Raw genomic sequence first — 22,381 nt, 5'->3', positions numbered from 1 at the left:
TAGTTGCAAATTGTAATCCAAGAGATTCTGAGTACTGTTTTTTGGTCCAATAAGTAATATCTCGGTCTTATCCGAATTTAATAGGAGGAAATTATTGGTCATCCAGTCTTTTACATTTTTAACACAATCTATTAGCTTAGATAGTTCAGAAGTTTCATCTGGTCTTGTTGAGATATATAGTTGAGTATCATCAGCATAACAATGAAAACTAATCCCGTATTTTCTAATAATATCACCAAGGGGCAACATGTATATTGAAAATAGCAGAGGACCTAGGACAGATCCTTGTGGTACTCCATACTTTACTGGTGATAGTTGAGATGACTGCCCGTTTAAAAAAACAAAGTGGTAGCGATCGGATAGGTAGGATCTAAACCATCTTAAAGCCTGCCCTTGAATACCTGTGTAGTTTTGTAATCGATCTATGAGTATGTCATGGTCTATAGTGTCGAACGCAGCACTAAGTGTCACACGCGGTGTCAAAACTCTGGCCGTTTGATAATACCTAGAATATCAAAATCGACTGCGGGCGGCAGATCCTATTCCTATTTAGCACCCAAACTCTGGAACAATCTACCTAACACTGTTCGGGAGGCAGACACACTCTGTCAGTTTAAATCTAGATTAAAGACCCATCTCTTTAGCCTGGCTTACACATAACACATTAATACGCTTCTATTATTCAAATCCGTTAAAGGATTGTTAGGCTGCATTAATTAGATCAACCGGAACCGGGAACACTCCCCATAACACACGATGTACTCGTTACATCGTAAGTTGAATGGCATCTACGCTAATATTTGTCTGTTTCTTTCCTAGTCTGTTTCTCAGTCCGTATCCAATCAGATGGTGGATCAGCACCAAGAGATGATGTCTACAGCCCTGATCGTCAGCGGAGACCAGCACACCCAGATGACCCCCAGAGATATATCCCCAGATATATCAACCAAAATAACAAAATAACTAAAATGTAATAAAATACCTAACTACATAATACTACTATTGTTAGAAATTGCAACAAAATTAAAATAGAAATATAAACTTTTGAACTGCAGGTTTCGTCTGGTCAGAGGAGAACTGGCCCCCCGACTGAGCCTGGTTTCTCCCAAGGTTTTTCTCCATTCTGTCACAGAGGAGTTTTGGTTCCTTGCCGCTGTCGCCTCTGGCTTGCTCAGTTGGGGACACTTAATTTCTAGCGATTATCGCCGATTTGATTGCACAGATACTATTTAAACTAAACTGAGCTAGACAATGACATCTCTGAATTCAATAATGAAATGCCTTTAACTGAAAATTGAGTGTTTAATCTTATCATTATACATTACTTACACTCTATCCTCCAATTTGATACTGTTAAGTGCTTTGACACAATCTGTATTGTAAAAGCGCTATATAAATAAAGGTGACTTGACTTGACTAAGATCAAGTAAAACTAGCAATGAGGTGCAGCCTTGCTCTGATGCAAGAAGCAAGTCATTTGTAATTTTAACAAGTGCAGTTTCTGTGCTATGGTGAGGCCTGAAACCTGACTGAGATTCTTCATAGAGATCATTTTTTTGTAAGAAGAAGCACAATTGAGCAGACACAACTTTTTCTAAAATTTTAGACATAAACGGCAGATTTGAAATGGGTCTGTAATTTGCCAGTTCAATAGGATCTAGTTGTGGTTTCTTAATAAGAGGCTTAATAACCGCCAGCTTGAATGGTTTTGGGACGTGACCTAAAGATAACGATGAGTTAATAATATTGAGAAGCGGTTCTTCTGCTACAGGTAACAACTCTTTCAGTAGTGTAGTGGGTACAGGATCTAATAAACATGTTGTTGGTTTAGATGCAGTGATAAGTTTATTTAGTTCTTCCTGTCCTATAATTGTAAAGCACTGCAGTTTTTCTTTGGGAGCTGTGAATGAAACTGAAGTACTAGACGGTGTAGAACCATTTGTTATTGTATTTCTAATGTTATCTATTTTATCAGTGAAGAAATTCATAAAGTCATTACTATGGCGTCTGTTTATTTGTTAATCTAGCCACTGTGCTAAATAAAAACCTTGGATTGTTTTGGTTATTATCTATGAGTTTGTGGATATGCTCTGCCCTGGCAGCTTTTAAAGCCTGTCTATTGCTGGACATACTGTTTTTCCACGCAATGTTAAAAATTTCCAAGTTAGTTTTTCTCCATTTGCGCTCAAGATTACGAGTTTCTTTTTTGAGAGAATGGGTATAACTGTTGTACCATTGCGCAGTACGTTTTTCTCTAACCTTTTTAATATTGAGGGGGGCAACAGCTTCTAATGTATTTGAGAAGATAGTGCCCATGTTGCTAGTCATTTCGTCTAGTTCACGTGTATTTATGGGTACACAGAGCAGTTGAGATAAATCAGGCAGGTTATTTGTGAATCTGTCTTTGGTGGCTGGAACAATAGTTCTGCCTAGACGATAACACGGAGTCATATAGTTAATATCGGTAATATGCAGCATGCACGATACACGATACAAGGAAATGATCAGTAATATCATCACTTTGAGGTACGATATCTATATCAGTAAGATCAATTCCATGCGATATAATTAAATCTAGCGTATGATTGAAACGATAAGTGGGCACGGTGACGTTTTGCTTGACTCCAAAAGAGTTTATTAGGTCAGTAAACGCAAGTCCTAACGCATCATTTGTATTATCAACGTGAATGTTAAAATCTCCGACAATTAGCGCTTTATCAACATTAACCAATAGATCTGAGAGGAAATCTGCAAATTCTTTTAGGAATTCTGTATATGTCCCTGGCGGTCTATACACAGTAGCCACAGCAAGAGATAGGAGAGATTTCTTTTGCATATCTGACAGTGTAACATTAAGCACAAGTATTTCAAATGAGTTAAACCTGTATCCTGTTTTCTGAGTAACATTGAGAATATCACTATATATTGTAGCGACACCACCACCACGACCAGTCTGACGGGGCTTATATTTATAACAGTAGCTTGGTGGAGTAGACTCATTTAGACCAAAATATTCATTTGGTTTAAGCCAGGTTTCAGTCAAACAAAGTACATCAAAACTATTATCTGTGATCATTTCATTTACAATAACTGCTTTGGGAGCGAGTGATCTAATGTTTAGGAGCCCAAGCTTTAGAAATTGTTTTTGTTCATTTATTTTGCATTTTTCAGGTTTAATCACGAACAGATTTTTTCTAGATCCTACATTAAATTTATATGTTGACCTCACTATTCGGGGAACAGATACAGTCTGTATAGATTGGACAACGCAAGTACTTCTGTCATTTAGGAAGGTAGAGCAAAAGCCATCATAGCAGTTATTTGAGAATTGGCTTACTAGTCAGATGGAGCGTAGCGTCCTGGAGATGTTGTCCAACAGGAGTTCCGCTCCGACTCTGCTGAGGTGCAGGCCATCAGCACGGAAAAGCCTAGAACGCTCCCAGAAAAGATTCCAATTATTAACAAAGAGCAGTTTCTGTTCTTTACACCATGACAACAACCATTCGTTTAAAGCACAAAGTCTACTGAACCTTTCGTGTCCTCGTCGCGGGGGCGATGTGCTGCGTACCGTCTCGATCAGGCTCCTGAAGTCCCTCTTCCGTGTCTCCGTCTGCCGCCACTTGGTGTCGTTAACCCCCGTGTGCAGCACGACAGTGCCGATGCTCTCATCGCCCTTCAGGATCACGGGTATCTGCGCAGAAACATTGAGAACACGAGCACCAGGGAAACAGTGAGTGTGCACTTTACCTTCAGCTAACGTAGCACGGACGTGCCGGACAATGGAGTCTCCAACGATCACAGCGTCGCGTTCCGTCTCGCGGAGGGGAGCGAAGCGATTCCGGGTGGAGATCTCGAAGACCGGAGGTGGCGGAGGGGGAGAGGTCATCACCTGTCTCGCGTCTTCCGCGGCTGGTGCACCCAGGGTCCATGGTGTCCCGGCGCTGGAGTGAAGGACACCTGGGAAGATCGCGTCCTGGGTGCACAGGGCCTGTGCAGAGAAACACACGGAGTAGAGGTGGTTGGAGTGTTAGCAGCGCGCTGTATACTTACCCCGGACTTGTGAGCGTCAGCCCGGGATGTTTCCAGCGTGGCTTTCTGCTCTCTCAGCTGGGCCTGCTTCTCCACCAGGTCGCGGATCAGCTTCTCCACAGCTGCACCGAATGTAGCTCGAACGTGTCCTCACTTGCACTCAGAGGTAGACACAATTCCACCATTTAAGCTCATCTGCATGTTCGTCGTCCTCATCGGGGTCTCGACCTGACTGCAGTTCGTCGTCGTAACCGACTTGAGTGGGCAAATGCTCACATTCGATGGCGTCTGGCACTTTGGAGAGGTGTTCTCTTCACGGATGAATCCCGGTTTTCACTGTACGGGGCAGATGGCGGACAGCGTGTATGGCGTTGTGTGGGTAAGAGGTTTGCTGATGTCAACGTTGTGGATCGAGTGGCCCATGGTGGCCGTGAGGTTATGGTATGGGCAGGTGTATGTTATGGACAACGAACACAGGTGCATTTTATTGATGGCATTTTGAATGCACAGAGATACCGGATGTTCACGGACTTAATTAACCTCCGAATCTGTGGTGGCATCACGGAATCACCGAAAATTCCGTGATGGGCTCACAGAAAAAATTCCGTGATGGGCTCACAGAAGTGATACCAATGTAAGTCAGTGCAACCTGATCTCACAGAATTCCGTGTAATGTTGTGGTGGTATCACGGAATTGCCGAAAATTCCGTGATGGGCTCGCAGAAGGCATCAGCCGTGGTCCATGCACGGATTCTCTGGTTCAACACCAGCACTGCATCGGACCACGTAAAAAGAGTGACTCCGATGCAGTTATACTTTCACTGGAGTACCTGACCCCACCCCTACCCTAAACCTACCCAGTTCTGAACAATAATGATGATGATAAATTTCCCAGTATCGCGTCGGCATATTGATGCTAAGGGTTTCCGTGCGTGGAGCACGGCTGATGCCTGTCACTGACTTACATTGGTATCACTTCTGTGAGCCCATCACAGAATTTTTTCTGTGAGCCCATCACGGACTTTTCGGCGATTCCGTGATGCCACCACAGATTCGGAGGTTAATTAAATCCGTGAACATTACACGGAATTCTGTGAGATCCGGTTGTCGCCAGAACATGTCACCCATTGAGCATGCTTGTGATGCTCTGGATCGGCGTGTACGACAGCGTGTTCCAGTTCCTGCCAATATCCAGCAACTTCGCACAGTCATTAAAGAGGAGTGGACCAACATTCCACAGGCCACAATCAACAACCTGATCAACTCTATGCGAAGGAGATGTGTTGCACTGCGTGAGGCAAATAGTGGTCACACCAGATACTGACTGGTTTTTGGGCCCCCCCGGACCCCCCCAATACTGTAAAACTGCACATTTTAGAGTGGCCTTTTATTGTAGCCAGCCTAAGGCACACCTGTGCAATAATCATGCTGTCAAATCAGCATCTTGATATGCCACACCTGTGAGGTGGATGGATTATCTCGGCAAAGGAGAAGTGCTCACTAACACAGATTATATATATATATTAAATGCCCACAAGAAGGATTGCAATGCTAATGCAATATAAGAAACTGCAAAACTGAGGTGCTCCTACTGGACAGTGAGATGCTCATTGGGTCAACAGGGTCACAAAAACAGGTCAAGAAGAAAAGATGTATGTTAACTGCAAAATAATTATGAAATAATGTGAAGAATTAGGTGTGAAACCACCAGGAACCCTTTATTCTCCAACACCACCATTTTCCAGAACTGCAACCCACCTGGAGTCTCCAAAAAAAAAAAAAAATCCTAAAGTATGACCCGCACTTAATAAAAATCACAAGCTGATGTTGTGAAATACATGAAGACTATTTTTTTTTTTTTTAAATCGAGCGTTCATCTGAATGTCACAAGACTTTGTGACTATTGTTCCATTTGAATTTGAAACACACACACACAAAAAAAGTTTGAGGATTTATGTGGCTGTAATTAAAAATATTTACAAATCCTTCCCTCGACTATAGGAATGAAAGGAATGTCGAAAAAACTGCGGGGTTTTCTTTATTTAATTTTGTCACACTTAAACATGGTTGATGCACACAAAAAAACTGAGTGGATTCGAGGACTTCATGTGGGTGTAAAAAAGGGCACAAATCCTTCCCTTGCGGGTCAATTTGACCCCCATAGGAATGAATGCAATGTTGAAAAAAAATACATTTTTATCGTATTTTTCTTTTTTTTTTTTAAATACAAATTCTGACACAATCCAGACAAAATGTATATCCAAATAAAGAGCAGACACTACAGAGTATTCCCAAGGCAAAAAACACTGACATGTCTTACTTGATCTGGTGCTTGTACCTCAAGAGTTACTCTCAATCTGTCAGTCACTCTCAACTTATCAACTTATCTATGGGCCAGCAGCCATATCACCCTGTAGCCCAAGACTGGTTGCCCATTGAAGCTAAGCAGGGGTGAGCCTGGTCAGTACCTGGATGGGAGACCTCCTGAGAAAACTAGGTTGCTGCTGGAAGAGGTGTTAGTGAAGCCAGCAGGGGGTGCTCACCCTGTGGTCTGTGGGGGTCCTAATGCCCCAGTATAATGACGGGGGACACTATACTGTAAAAAGCACTGTGGGACTGGAGACTAAATGGTTCCTGATGGTTTCCCACCTAATTTTTCACATTATTTTGTAATTATTTTGCAGTTAACATGCATCTTTTCTTCTCTACCTGTTTTTGCAACACATTCTCACTCCCAACTTGTCACATATCGACGCATGGTCAGGACCCATTGGCGTCACTTTTTGATGCACAGGGTACTCCTTTAGCATCATTTTTCAACGTGCAGCGTCCTCCATTGCTTTAACTAGGAAACCCTTGGCATCAATATGCCAACTCTGTAACAGGTCAAACGAGACGATCCATTTGCAAGCTTTATTAAACAGAGACGTGGTCAAAAACACAGGCAGGGTCCAAACACCAGCAAACAGGTATGGCAAGGGCAAAACACAAGAATAGTCCAGTGAACAGATGGTGTAGATCGGCGGCGAACATAGTCCAGGGGGGCAAAACAAAGAGAGATAATCCAAATGCACAGTAATAGTCCAGGCAGGGGCAAACAGAGTCCAAATGACAAGGCGAGGGAAAAATCCGATACAGGCTATAAACTTAAGGAAAAAACAAGACTAAACTTAAACACGGAATGGCTCGGTAAAGCAGCTATCACTAGGTAAGTGATAAACGCAGCACAATACTCGGTGATCTGAACAAGGAAGTCCAGGGCTTATAAAGCGTGTCTGATTGGTAGCAGATGAGAGTGTGTAATCAGTGCAATGGATGATGGGAACTGTAGTCCAGAGTGACATGTAACAGTCTGTGTAGTCTGAGAGTCAATGTAACGCAAGAGCGACCTCTGGTGGCAAGCAGATGGAAGTCCATGGACTGGATTTGTGACAGACGCGAAAGGCACTGGGAATTTTATTGATATGACTAAATGTGACCCTGGACCACAAAACTGTGTCAAGTGTCAATTTTCGAAATTGAGATTTATACATCACATGAAAGCTGATAAATAAGTTTTCCATTGATGTATGGTTTGTTAGGATTGGACAATATTTGGTCGAGATACAACTATTTAAAAATCTGGAATCTGAGGGTGCAAAAAAAAAACAAAATATTGAGAAAATCGCCTTTAAAGTTGTCCAAATGAAGTTCTTAGCAATGCATATTACTAATCAAAAATTAAGTTTTTATATATTTACGGTAAGAAATTTACAAAATATCTTCATGGAACATGATCTCTACTTAATATCCTAATCATTTTTGGCATAAAAGAAAAATGGATCATTTTGACCCATACAATGTATTTTTGGCTATTGCTACAAATATACCCCAGCGATGGTCCAGGGTCACAAATTATATATATATATATATATATATATTAAGGGTGTCAACGTTAACGCGTTAACGCATGTGATTAATTAAAAAAAAATAATCGTTTGATAAGGTTTGACCCCAACTTCTTCTATTCATCGCAGCGCGGAAGGTTATCTATCATTGTGTGATGAGGGTACAGCGAGCCAGTGTTGCCAGGGTAACAGCACAAGTGGGCTATTTTGAAAATACAGTCGCGGGAAAAAATTACAGAGCCGTGGGTTGTGGTTTATTGGTCTACTTTTATAACCATTTATTCCTTAGGATCCAAACAGGGATGAATTTAGAAGCTACCAAACACTTCCATGTTTTTCCTATTTAAAGACGGTTACATGAGTAGTTACACGAGTAAGTATGGTGACACAAAATAAACAGTGGCGATTTTCTAAGCAGATAAAAATGATGACTATAATGTATGGCGGAAGAGTACTTCATAGCACTTCGACCTCGGCGCAGTAATATCATCACTCCTGAAAACTCCCCCTACCCCTCCCCCTGATACTTCGCCGAGTCTGCTCAAACTACTACTGATAGTGCAGGCGTGCAGGTCACGTTGGTTGTATTGACAGAAGTTAGAGGGGGAGTTTTCAGGAGTGATGATATTACTGCGCCATACATTAGTTATCATTTTTTATCCGCATAGCCACATTTTATTTTGTGTCACCATACTTACTCGTGTAACTACTCATGTAACCGTCTTTAAATAGGGAAAACATGGAAGTGTTTGGTGGCTTCTAAATTCATCACATGCAAACCGATGACCTAAAATCACCCGATTTGAAGTGAATCAGTCAAACAGGATTAGTTTTTATGTTATGTGTATGTAAATTAATTTTTACTTCAGATGTTATCTGCAATGTTTATGGTCTTTTTGGGCAGGATAAACAATATATTTAAATCGTTTAGGTCCGCTGCGCACTGCCGACACAGGTAATGTTAACTGATCCAACACAAAATATAGCCTATTTATTTATGTACGTAATTATTCAGGAATCAATAAACATGAACGTATTAGTATCAGAAATTGATTTGAATATACAATGAATAATAGCCTCTGTTACTACTTACCATGCATCATCTTGAAATAAAGCTTCTTGCTTCTTCCGTACTGTAAGTTGGTCAGTTATTTCTCTGAATAAATTATGATGTGTATTTTAATGTCATGATTGAGCAACATCTATTTCAGACTCTCCAAGATGTTTACTAGCATTACCGTTTATGTAAAATGTAACATATTTGCTAAATTAATCATTTATTTAAACACCGTTTAAATCATTACCTGCTTCAAAACGAATGCTGTTAACAAAATCATCGTTGAAACATTTGCAGTTAGCTTACTGTACGAATGAAAACACTATAACAAAATTATAAACAATGAATAACTGTACAAGGTGAAGGTGTATGTATATACAAAGCATAAATCTTTCTTCAGATTTCAGAATGAGCACTTTGTGATTTGTTATATACGGTATTTTGAGGTTGTGTCCGTCTGATGTTTATCATGTTCATCTGATGTTCTCTACTGTAATGTATATGAACATAAGTTTTTAATAAGCAGGGGAAATTCCCGACATTTTCTAATAACATGCCTATGGAGTTTGCATTGTAAGAATGCACAGGGATACTTCAGATTTAAAAACGCTGATTTGTTAGGTGATGTTTTCTCATTAAATTCGTACAATTTCCTATTAATTTAATAGAATGTATGGGAATACTGGGGAATACCAATATGGCGGCGAGGCAGCTTCACTTTCATGACGTCATGAGCAATCCAGTTCTCTATTATAGATCAGTGGTCTCACCTGGTTTTTCAGTGATGGCAACATTACCCAGCAACATGCTAAGAAAGTTGTGTGCCTTCCTGGCATGCCTTCCTGTGTATTATCACCTTGAAACTGAGGAAAAAATTATAGATTTCAGGCCTGTGAATCTTTATTTATCTATGTTGGTAACAATGGAACTTGTGATCATACGTAGTTTGCTAAAATGTTTTTGGGAAACATAGCCCAGTCAGTCTTCAGACTACACCACAGATCTTTTAGTTAAATTTGGAAGGTTGATTTGAAGTTTTCACACGTGTTTTAAATTTTATAAAATGCATTCATCGCAGTTCCTTGTGGGTCAAGTGTGTTCTCACTGCAGTAACAACAGAACATCTCATAGGTTGCTTCTCTGTATTACATAGCTCTTGTTTTTCACCTCTTCCCTTTTCACCTCTTCCCTCTAGTCCATAGCGGTACATTTATAATTTTATGTTTGGGGTGTTCTCTGAGACTTCTTTAGACACTTGTGTTATTTTAAGTAAAGTAAGAATAAAACTCTGTTCGCCACATTTATTTTATTTATTTATTTGTTTATTTGAGTCTTCACATTTTTCACCACCATTCCCATTTCAGTGTCACCTGCTTGGCCTACTCTTTCTAGTGACGCAGTATTCTTTATCTAATGCCACAGTGATCAGCCTCATTGGGACTAGTCTTGGCCATTTTACCAAGGGACTTAATTAAAGTGTTTTTTTTTTGTTTTTGTTTTTTTGTCTAATTAACCTGAAGGTCCATTTACCTTGGACCACTGGGAGAGCTGGTAACAGTATATTTTCCTGAGATGGTCAAGGGACCATTTTAGAAGTGAAAACAACTTAATGACATGTTAATAACATGTTTATCTTTGTTGCATCATTTGGTGCTGTATTTAAAAAAAAATAATAATGGTCACATTAACTTTGAGTGATCTTTGACCTGCAGTGACCTTACATTTAGACAGTGATGAATTCACAAACACTGTATAAAAACTGCCATGTTATGGTAATTAAAATGCTTGTTATAATGCAGTTGTATTTAACAAATCATTGATATATTTGGAAATAAATGATTGGGTAACGCTTTAGTTTAGGGACCAATTATCATTTTTAACTACACTATAAAAAATAAAAAAAAGCCAGGAATTTACAGGATTAAATAATATTATTTTACAATATCACTGCAACATCCACAGTAATTTACTGCTATTGTTTTACTGTGAATTCACATTATTAAGCTGTCTTTAATTATGCAACTGTGAGAAATTTAGTTGTTTACTACTGTAATTGTTTTGAGGTCACCATAATGGAGATTACTGATTAGAATTTGTTTGGGATCTTCGATCTTGTGTGTTCATATTCAAATTTCTGATCTAGTCATGTCAGATGTGTGACATGAAAACATCTGTGAAAAAGATGACAAGCTAGAATATGAAATAAACAAATTGCCTGACTTTAATTTAGTCTAACTATTCTAATTCTAAAACTCCACAGCACGATCTATTCATGCTTTTTTGCATGTATCTCTTCATAGTACATATGCACTGTAGAAACACAGTCTGATGCTGTTTGTTTGCAAGCAATTTCTGAGAGGGCAGTTAGATACAAGACAAGTCCCACTTTGAAATGGAATATGCTGGAATTTCACACAAAATTGTTTAACAGTGTAGGTTTTTATTTATTTTTTTATTTTATTTTTTTTAGTATGCATATTACTAGCATATTGGCTGTTCAATAGTACTTATAAAGCACATATTAATGCTTTATTCTGCATGACCATGGGTCTGTTGCATAAAAGGTTTAGACTAGTCTTACAAGTTTGTCATATATCTGTCTATCTATCTGTCTATCTATCTATCTGTCTATCTATCTATCTATCTATCTATCTATCTGTCTATTTATTTATTTATTTATTTTTTTTATTTAAGATTAGTCTTATCTGAATCAAAAAATAAGAATGATTACCCTTTGTCTAATTGCTAGTTGGTCAAACTCATACCTAAGACACTTTCTTAACATAGAGGTTAAGTTTATGCAAGTGGCCCCATATTTTAGATGTCTAAATCCTACTCATAACTAAACGTAACAGCTTACTAATTATTAAGAAGCAGCAAATGGTTTAATGGTTAATGGTTAGTTAACACTGAGAATCTGAGAACTGGCTGAGCATGCTAGCATTTTATTAAAACAGGGTCTGGCATGCATAATCAGAATTTGTAAATTGGGCTTTTGTTTGATGAGGATGTGTTGAAAATAAAAAGCACAATGAGCTTCCTCACATATGGGCTACTATTTTATGTCAGGAAACACAATTCACTCATCAAAACATGGAAGCTGTCAATGTTATTTTCTGCAAATGAGAAAGCTGGTTATCAACAACAAAATTGACCTTCCTTCAAAAAAGAGGTGTCTTATTTTCAAGGGCATGTTGTTTTAGCACAATTGCACCACCTACTGCCTAACTGAAGCTAAGCACCACAAACATATGAAAAATATAATATTTGCAATGTTCCATCTAATTTGTTTGTGTAGATGAAATATGCTTTCTTGTACCCTTCAATGTATTTAATAATAATAATAATAACAGTAAATAAATAGGAAATAACCACAGAGTATCTTTAAACCCCTTGCAGAACGATTTTCTTCCACCAAAAATTCAAATCGAAAACCTCACTTTATAACTAGTAATGAAGGCACACTGATGATGTATTAAGTGACATAAGACCTGGCTCTGTAGTGGCTTTCTAGCCAGTGGAAATGCAAACTGGTTCGTAGAAGGCTCACCATTCGAACCAACTCTGAACTGGCAATAGCACTGGCTCTGAACTAGCACCTGCTTCATGCTGGTTGAAAAGGGGTATGAGTTGCTTCATTGAAAGCTTATTATAATATGTAGAATAGTTATGGCTGCTTTCAAAGCACTGCTTCATGAAACTTTGAAACCTTTAAGAATATATTGTTTCAAATCACATGTTCCTAACTGACGTAATTGCTTTGTTACATCATAACTGTTTTAAAAAACTCTTTCAAAAAGCTTTGTTTCTCCAATCACTACAGTAGAGTATTACGAGAGAGAGATGGACTGATTACCTGCATATGATACAGCATTCATTCTTCAGCTTAATTTCATATTCACAATAAAATATTAGTTTCAATATCCACTGAGGAAAGTGAAAGTACCAAAATACTATTATTAAATAGTAATAATTTTTATATAAAATAACATTTATTAAATAATAATATTTAATAAACATCAACAGCCATTATAAAAGTTGTATAGCAATTCAGTCAAGATTACAAAGGCAGTGCTGAACCTGGTTTCATTACATTTATTTTTCTTCCATCGAATTATGCTTATTTTGGGTTCTATTGCTGAGTGATATGTTGTTCATATCATATCTTTTGTCAATATATACATACTGTACATATACATGTACATATACATATAGATACATTCAGTCTGACATATTGTGTCACATTTTCCTCTCTACTTACATAATTTATTGCTCTTTCATTATTCATTATTCATGGTTGTGCTTACCCCAAACCAATGTTATCAAATAAAAACCAACAGCCGTCCTGTAAAGGATAAGTTTTAATTGTAGTTGATGAACTTAATGAACAGCAAAAATGAATGTGGCCAATTCTCATGTGTATAGTTTGTAAAGACCCAGATGATGTCAGCTCTTGTTATATAATCTGCTTACAGCAAATTGAGCAGTTGCCTCAGATCAACATCAACAATCAGTTCTCTTCACCGTGATTGTTACTTTAAAAATGAGCTGGAGCAAATAAAGAAATTTTAGACTGAACAAGGGATATCAACAACTACTTGGATGCTTTACTCTTCAAATAACAGACAAAAACTGAATCCAGATATTTATTTTGAGTGGCACTTTCACTTTTTTGATCACCAAATGGAAAATGGAACCATGCCTTCCTATTTTTATTTCACTTTGTTCAAGGATTTTGTTCACTTGAGATATCTTATCCTAATATTGACACTTATAGTTTATTTAGCAATTATATTATTTAATGCCATCATTTTGTTTGTGGTCTTTAAAGAGAGATCTCTTCATGAGCCAATGTACATACTGATATCTTGTTTGTCTGTCAATGATCTCTGTGGCTCAGCTGGTTTCTTCCCTAGGCTAATGGTTGATCTCCTTTTTGATACAAATACGATTTCTAGGCCAGCGTGTTTTGTTCAGATTTTTACGATTTATACTTATGCAATGTCTGAATATACCATATTAACTCTGATGGCATATGACAGATATGTTGCCATATGCAATCCTTTAAAATATCATAAAATTATGACCTCAAAAGTTACAGCACTGTACATGGCACTAGCATCACTTTATGCAGTGTTTTCTATGGGTCTGGTTATTTTCTACTCAGCCAGGTTGCCTTTGTGTGGGACTGACATACCACGACTGTACTGTTCCAACTGGTCTGTGGTTCGACTGTCTTGTGGGACTTCCACTTTGAATAACAACATAATTGGATTTTTTGTCACAACAACAACAGTTTTTCTCCCTGCCTTCTTCATCTTCTATACTTATGCCAGAATTTTGATAATTTGTCAAAAAAGCTCCAAAGAATTTAGGGGCAAAGCATTACAAACATGTCTTCCTCACATTATAAGCTTTGTTAACTACTCTATAGCTTCATTTTGTGATATTGCTTTAAGTCGGTATGATTCAGACAAATTTAAGATTGTGGCTATCATTTTTTCAGTGGAATTTCTGGTTATCCCTCCTGTTTTGAATCCCCTTATTTACGGCTTAAATTTGCCGGAAATTCGCAAAAACATTGCATGCTTGTTTCAGCGCTCAAAAGTTGGCCATTTTCCAGAATAAGTACTTAAAATATAACATACGATTATTTTAAAAAGCTACTTACTGGTTTTACAGTGTTGTTTATCATAAAACTTCATTTTCTGAAATTATTTATTTATTCCTAAACAATGAGGCACACACACCATACTTCTGATGTCTTCATAAAATTTATTATTTCCTTGATGTTCTGTAACAATTTCAACTCTAATATTCAATAAAATACTTATTATAAATACTAAATGCATATAGTACTTTACTGTGTTTAATACTTTCTTTCTTTTCTTCATCTTATTTTCTTTATTTATTTTTTGCTATAAGTACAGTTGTAACAATATGCACAAATGACCTTGTGTTATATGTCACCAATTTAAAAGTTTAATATTTAAACTATATAACAAATGTATAGTTAAAAACCCTAAAAATATTCTAATTTTAATATTCTGTCTTTATGCATTGTAAACGTGGAAATGCAGGATTAGTAAATTTAGTAAAACCTTTATTTATATAGCGCTATTAACAATACAGATTGTGTCAAAGCACTTAACAGTATCAAGTTGGAAGATAGAGTGTCAGTAATGTATAATGATAAGATTAAACACTCAATTTTCAGTTAAAGGCATTTCATTATTGAATTCAGAGATGTCATTGTCTAGCTCAGTTTAGTTTAAATAGTATCTGTGCAATCAAATCGGCGATAAATCGCTAGAAAATTAAGTTTCCCCAACTGAGCAATCCAGAGGCGACAGCGGCAAGGAACCAAAACTCCCTCTGTGACAGAATGGAGAGAAAAAACCTTGGGAGAAACCAGGCTCAGTCGGGGGGCCAGTTCTCCTCTGGCCAGACGAAACCCGCAGTTCAAAAGTTTATATTTCTATTTTTTATTTTGTTGCAATTTCTAAAAATAATAAATAGTATTATGTAGTTAGGTATTTTATTATATTTTTAGTTATTTTGTTATATTTTTAGTTTTATTGTATTTTAATCGAGGTCTTCGCTGGGGATATGTCTTTGGGGCTCATCTGGGTGTCCTGGTCTCCGCTGACGATCAGGGCTGTAGACATAATCTCTTGGTGCCGATCCACCATCTGTTCGGATACGGACTGAGAAACAGAATAGGAAAGAAACAGACCAATATTAGCGTAGATGCCATTCTACTTACGATGTAACAAGTACATCGTGTGTTATGGGGAGTGTTCCCGGTTCCGGTTGATCTAATTAATGCAGCCTAACAATCCTTTAAAAGATTTGAATAATAGAAGCGTATTAGTGTGTTATGTGTAAGCCAGGCTAAAGAGATGGGTCTTTAATCTAGATTTAAACTGACATAGTGTGTCTGCCTCCCGAACAGTGTTAGGTAGATTGTTCCAGAGTTTGGGTGCTAAATAGGAAAAGGATCTGCCGCCCACAGTCGATATTGATATTCTAGGTATTATCAAACGGCCAGAGTTTTGAGAACGCAGTGGACGCGGAGGACTATAGTGTGATAAGAGCTCGCTCAAGTACTGAGGAGCGAAGCCATTCAGGGCTTTATAAGTAATTAACAAGATTTTAAAATCCATCCGATATTTGATAGGGAGCCAGTGCAGTGTTGACAGAACCGGGCTAATGTGGTCATACTCCCTGGTTCTAGTAAGGACTCTAGCTGCTGCATTTTGGACCATCTGTAGTTTGTTGATCAAGCGTGCACAACAACCACCCAATAAAGCATTACAATAGTCTAACCTTGAGGTCATAAACGCATGAATTAACATTTCTGCATTTGACGTTGAGAGCATAGGTCGCAATTTAGATATGTTTTTGAGATGAAAAATACGCAGTTTTACAGATGCTAGAAACATGCCTTTCAAATGAAAGATTGCTACCAAACAGCACACCTAGGTTCCTGATTGATGAAGAAGAATTGACAGAGCAGCCATCAAGTGTTAGATAATGTTCTAGGTTATTACATGTGGGGTTTTTAGGTCCGATAATTAACACCTCTGTTTTTTCAGAATTTAGCAGTAAAAAATTACTCGTCATCCAGTTTTTTTATATCGACTATGCATTCCGTTAGTTTCTCAATTTGGTGTGTTTCACCAGGCCGCGAAAAAATATAGAGCTGAGTATCATCAGCATAACAGTGAAAGCTAACACCATGTCTCCTGATAATATCTCCCAAGGGTAACATGTAAAGCGTGAAAAGTAACGGCCCTAATACTGAGCCTTGAGGTACTCCATACTGCCCTTGTGATCGATATGATACCTCTTCATTCACTGCTATGAACTGATGGCGGTCAGATAAGTACGATTTGAACCATGCTAAGGCACTTCCACTAATGCCAACAAAGTTTTCTAGTCTATTCAAAAGAATGTTGTGGTCGATAGTGTCGAACGCAGCGCTAAGATCCAGTAGAACTAATAAAGAGGTACAACCACGATCAAATGATAGAAGCAGGTCATTTGTAACTCTAATGAGAGCAGTCTCAGTACTATGATATGATCTAAATCCTGACTGGAATTCCTCACAGATATCATTTTTTCTCTAAGAAGGAATATAATTGTGAGGATACTACCTTTTCTAGTATCTTTGACAGAAAAGGGAAATTTAAGATCGGTCTGTAATTAACTAGATCTTTGGGGTCAAGTTGTGTTTTTTTAATGAGAGGCTTAATAACAGCCAATTTGAAGGTTTTGGGGACATATCCTAATGACAATGATGAATTAATAATATCCAAAAGAGGATCTATGACTTCTGGAAGCAGCTCTTTTAGTAGTTTAGATGGGATAGGGTCTGACATACATGTTGTTGGTTTAGATGATTTAACAAGTTTATACAATTCTTCCTCTCCTACAGTAGAGAATGAATGGAATTGTTCCTCAGGGGATCTATAGTGCGCTATCTGATGCAATACTGTAGCTCACGGCTGCAAGGATACAATTTTATCTCTGATAGTATCGATCTTGGAAGTAAAGTAGTTCATAAAGTCATTACTACTGTGATCTTGGGAAATGCCAACACCTGTTGATGCTTTATTTTTCGTTAATTTAGTCACTGTATTGAATAAATACCGAGGGTTATGTTTGTTTTCTTCTAGAAGAGACGAAAAGTAGTCAGATCTAGCAGTTTGTAATGCTTTTCTGTAGGATAGGGTACTTTCCCGCCAAGCTAAACATAATACCTGTAGTTTAGTTTTCCTCCAGCTGCGCTCCATTTTCCGGGCTGCTCTCTTTAGGGTGCGAGTGTGCTCATTATACCACGGTGTTGGACTCTTATCCTTAATCTTCCTTAAGCGTGAAGGAGCAACCGTATCTAAAGTGCTAGAAAAGAGAGAGTCCATAGTTCCTGTTACATCATCAAGTTGTTCTGAGCTATTGGATATGCTGAGGAACTGAGATAAGTCAGGAAGATTATTTATAAAGCAGTCTTTTGTGGTACAGGTAACATTTGCTTGCATGGAGCCATAAAAAGCAAACAGTGACACAAAGGGAACCAGCAAAAGTCCTGCCTATGACCACACCACCCTGTCAGGCCTGACTAGCATAACTGGGAAGTTAACGTGAGTTACAAATGGCTTTCTCTTGTAGTCTGTAGGACTACACCATAGATTTCTGAAGTCTTCACTATGACCATCAAATTTCTTCTTTATTTTATCTACAAATGTTACCCCCTGACCTTGGGACAACACATTCACACTTTATTTATTTTCTCAAGGATTTACAGAACTATCACTAGACTGTCATTCACATGTCATCCTGTAAATTAACACCCAGCTACACTGTAAAACCCAATAAGTTAGGGTAACTCAAACCGTTTGAGTAAACCAATTCCCCTTGGCTTAAACCATGTAAGTTTTAAAACTTGCAGTTAAGTAATTAAGTGATTAATTAAGTGCTGACTGAGCATTAGTGATGAACACCTGCTGTTAAAAAAAAAGAAACACTGAAGAAAAGAGAAACACAAGAACTACTACAACTGACTTCAGCCATAGCCTTAGATGAAATCACCTGAAATAAAATACATTAAATCTCAAGATCTGATTAAACAACCCCACAAACAGCATCACCAGCTCCACTTATTAACCAGACTGACTTTATTTCTGTCAGACATCTACAGAAGATCTTATTGAGAATTAACTAAAGCTTAGATGTTGATTTTTTGTTTAATTTGAAGTAACCATGTTAGAGATCAGTGTCTGCTTTAGTTGGGCTCTTGACTCTTGGCTTCTGTGTTACTTGTTTTTTTTGCCCCTGTCTTTTTCTCTGGCTGTTGTGACCATGTGTTCCTTGAACATATTTGTTATAACTCAAAAGCCCAGAGAAAATGATCAGTATTTGGTTTGTTATATGTTTATAATGACAGTCATCTGTTAGTGAACTGATTTCATTAAGAGTGAACATAGACTCATTGTATGTCTAATCTCTGGTTAAAAGAATGCATTGACTATAGTAAAAGTGATTCTAAGAGCCAGTGGTTCTGTGACAGTCAGTTACTCTAAAGGACTTTCCAAACAGTTTGTCCACAAAAAGTTTTTCTCTATAAAAGTAATTAGACTCACACAGACATCAAGAATCAGCTTGTGAACCTCAACAATGGTGATCTTTAAAAAAATAAGTAAATAAATAAAAATCATGCAGCAATGCATGCTGGGAGCCATGGATGAGTTTTGTACTATGCTAGTACCCAGTATGCATTGCAGAATTATTATTTTTTTAACTGTATGCTCTGAATGAAATCAATTATGAAAATCGCTAAATGCTGGTGGTTTATTTATTGAAGTCTAACCATCAACGCCTGATTACTCAATTACTAAACTAATTATCTCATTAACTTTAACACTGCTTCAGTGTGACTCTTTTAACACTCTGAGTGTGGATTATATATACACTGGGAGTGTTGATTTAACACTGGAGGTTTTACTGTGTATGAATAAATATATGTATATATATTTTTACAGTGAACGAATGCAAGAAGATGGAATATGTTAATTTTGTCAGAAAGAAAAAGCAAAAGTAGATGCCCAGTGGTTCAGCTGGTGGCAGCATAAGGGAATGAAAGGACGAATATGTTGCCATATTTGCAGCCTAGAAAGTTAGTACGTATTGTTTTCTTTATAATTGTCTTTGTATTTACTTATATTGACATTTTTTTATTAAGTGTAACTGATAAACATTTTGTATTCATTGTAGCATAATTAAATTTCAATGATCATTACATTATATCTTGACTATAATGTCCAAGTACACTTGTGTTTTGTTGTAAATATATTAATCTATTCAGGGGCGGACTTAGCGATTTGGGGGACCTAAGCAAATTCCAGGTATGGGGCCCCCATACAATAACTATGTGCACTTTTATGCTTAACCCCTATTTTGCTCGCTCGCTCTAGTTTTTAGTTTATTTATCCCTCCACAACCAGTAATTAGTCAACTTGCTGCTGTTCTAAAGCCAAATTAGGCTACCTTTTTTTTTTTCGGATCACAAAAGGAAGACATTATCAAAAAATAAAGAAAGAAAGAAAGAAAAGAAAAATGCGTGCACTTGTCCATTTAATCAATTGTAAAAATGTTCAATCTTTTTACAAACATAAAACTATACCATGCAACTCATTCCATATTCCAAGTGTTTATAACCCTTATTTTGCTTGCTCGCTCTAGTTTATAGTTTATTTATTTATTACTGTTCTAAAGCCAAATTTGGCTACCTTATTTTTTGAGATTACCAATGAAGACATTATCCAAAAATGTAATAAATTGTAAACCTTTCCAATCTTTTTACAAACATAAAATTGTCCCAGGCAACTCATTATATATTACAAGTGTTCTGAAGGCATACTGTAAGCTTTGCTGAGAAACAAATCGAAAATGAAACCTATTATTAATGGAAAATCTCCAGTCATTGCATTTGTGCATTTATACGAGTACGTATAAGATTTCAGCCTTACCACCCCACACCCACCTACCATGAAGGACAACAAAGCCACCACCCCCGCCAAGTGACACCACACCCCACAACATTCAGAATGTCAGAAAAACATTCTGCCAGTGCTTACCAACAATTGTAGTATTTAGTATTACCTTGTTTTATTTACAATTGTGTAAAAAAAAAAAAAAATGTAAATAGTTCATTGGTTTAAACTACAGTTTTAAATAATTGTATTACTTGTGATATTGTTTTTTGTTGTTGTATTGTTATGTAGGATCAGAACGAGTCAGACAAATTTAAGATTCGATCAGAACATGGAAACATGAGGAGCTGAAATTCCAGAGAGGCCCCAAGAAAACAGGACGTCATAAATCAGATTCCTAGCTCCAACCGTCTGAAGACAGCCTAACCAACAAGCCTCTTTCACAGAACAGCTCGCAACAAGACAAAAGAATACTTATTGATAAGTACAATGCCGGAAGGAGATCGTCAAATTTGGGACAAGTAATCAAGACTGATGGTCAAAGAGATGGCCATCACATGCGTTCCACGCTGGAAATCACGAGCTTCCTCAGACTGAAATTCTTTAGGAGACCTTTTAACCTCTCTCTGGTCTTCACCGAACATTCTTTTCATATGCATATAAAATCATCCTAAAAGGACATTTCTAGGCATAACACTATATTATGTATGTAACCCACACATTAGACTATCATGTTTTAAACATTTATTATGTATGTCTTTCTAATAACTATTGAATGACTTTAAGGGTTAGTCGTGTTTGGTATGTATGAGTTTGACAATTCTAGCTTGAAACGTTTCTTCCAATTGATTCTTTGTCAAATGTATCATATTCTGGTTATAGAAATCACATCCAAAAGTATACTTTGCAAGAGTGTGTAAAATTCGGACCATGTGACTGATAACATGCTGATTTTTGATGGAAGGAACAACCCTAGCTAAGATAATAGCCTATCTAATTGGTCAAGACACCAGATGGGATGTGTCCAAAAGTCGAGTTTAAAAACTCAGGACACCATCAAATCTTCCCTTCTTCTCGTCCTTCTCTCTCCTGTCTTCTCGCCACCGCGTTTTGACGCTGCTTTTTAGTGCTCTTTGAGCGTGCTCTGGCCTAAAGGCCAGTTGCTACTTAACACCACGATAAGAAGAAAAACCACCTAGTCTCGTTACTCATTTTATTATTTTACTTTAGTTTCTTTTCTTTCCGTTGAGTCTCGTGTTCAAAAGTTAAGTTTGCCGCAAAGTCCAGCTCCGACTGCACCCGCTTCAAACTTGAACCAGCAACTGACTCCAAAACCATCCTCAGCCAACGCCCAACCATTGGCTCCCCAAGACATCACTTCAAAGACTACTGAACTTCCAGCCAATCACCAGCTCGGGGAAAACCCCTTTCCTGCAACGAAGACGACAGAAGGGAATCCCTGTAACACAAAGGCAACGCAAGCAAGTAACCTCCAGGTCTAACTGAGCTGGTGCATTTAATATAAATGTTAGCCTCATTGAGAAACTCAATGCGAGGGTTAATTAAGTGATTGATGGTTGTTCAGATCTATGCAATAGCACATATTTGTCACAGATCCACCCATCGCATCATCCATACCAACCACTTACACCCGCTCACAATCACCAGATTACTAATCACCACCTGATGCCACTTACCTGCACACTATATCAGGACACTCACCTCACTCAATCGTTGGTTGGTCTTGAGGTTGCAAGCCAGTCTCACACCGCTACCTACCTCCCGGATTGCTTGTATCCGCTGCCTCACATCTCCTGCCAGAACGTGCCTGAAAGAAGGGTCAAGTTAAGATTAATTATTCCTCAGTTTGTAGTGCCTATGTTATATCGACGTTTTGAACCCCTTGTGGAAGTTCT

At 37.8% G+C, this 22,381-nt stretch overlaps 1 protein-coding gene across 1 annotated transcript; it reads left to right on the top strand.

Annotated features, from left to right (window-relative positions):
• Positions 1-13,656: 13,656 nt before the first annotated feature.
• or64a1 (odorant receptor, family 64, subfamily A, member 1) lies at positions 13,657-14,601 on the top strand. The gene has a single exon (XM_058745383.1). It carries the CDS (start codon positions 13,657-13,659, stop codon positions 14,599-14,601), a length of 945 nt encoding a protein of 314 aa, XP_058601366.1.
• Positions 14,602-22,381: the final 7,780 nt, after the last annotated feature.

Source organism: Onychostoma macrolepis, chromosome 15 (assembly GCF_012432095.1).
Source record: "Onychostoma macrolepis isolate SWU-2019 chromosome 15, ASM1243209v1, whole genome shotgun sequence".
Lineage (NCBI taxonomy): Eukaryota > Metazoa > Chordata > Actinopteri > Cypriniformes > Cyprinidae > Onychostoma > Onychostoma macrolepis.
The sequence above is the reverse complement of the archived record's forward strand: the minus strand, read 5'-3'. Positions and strand labels throughout refer to the sequence as shown.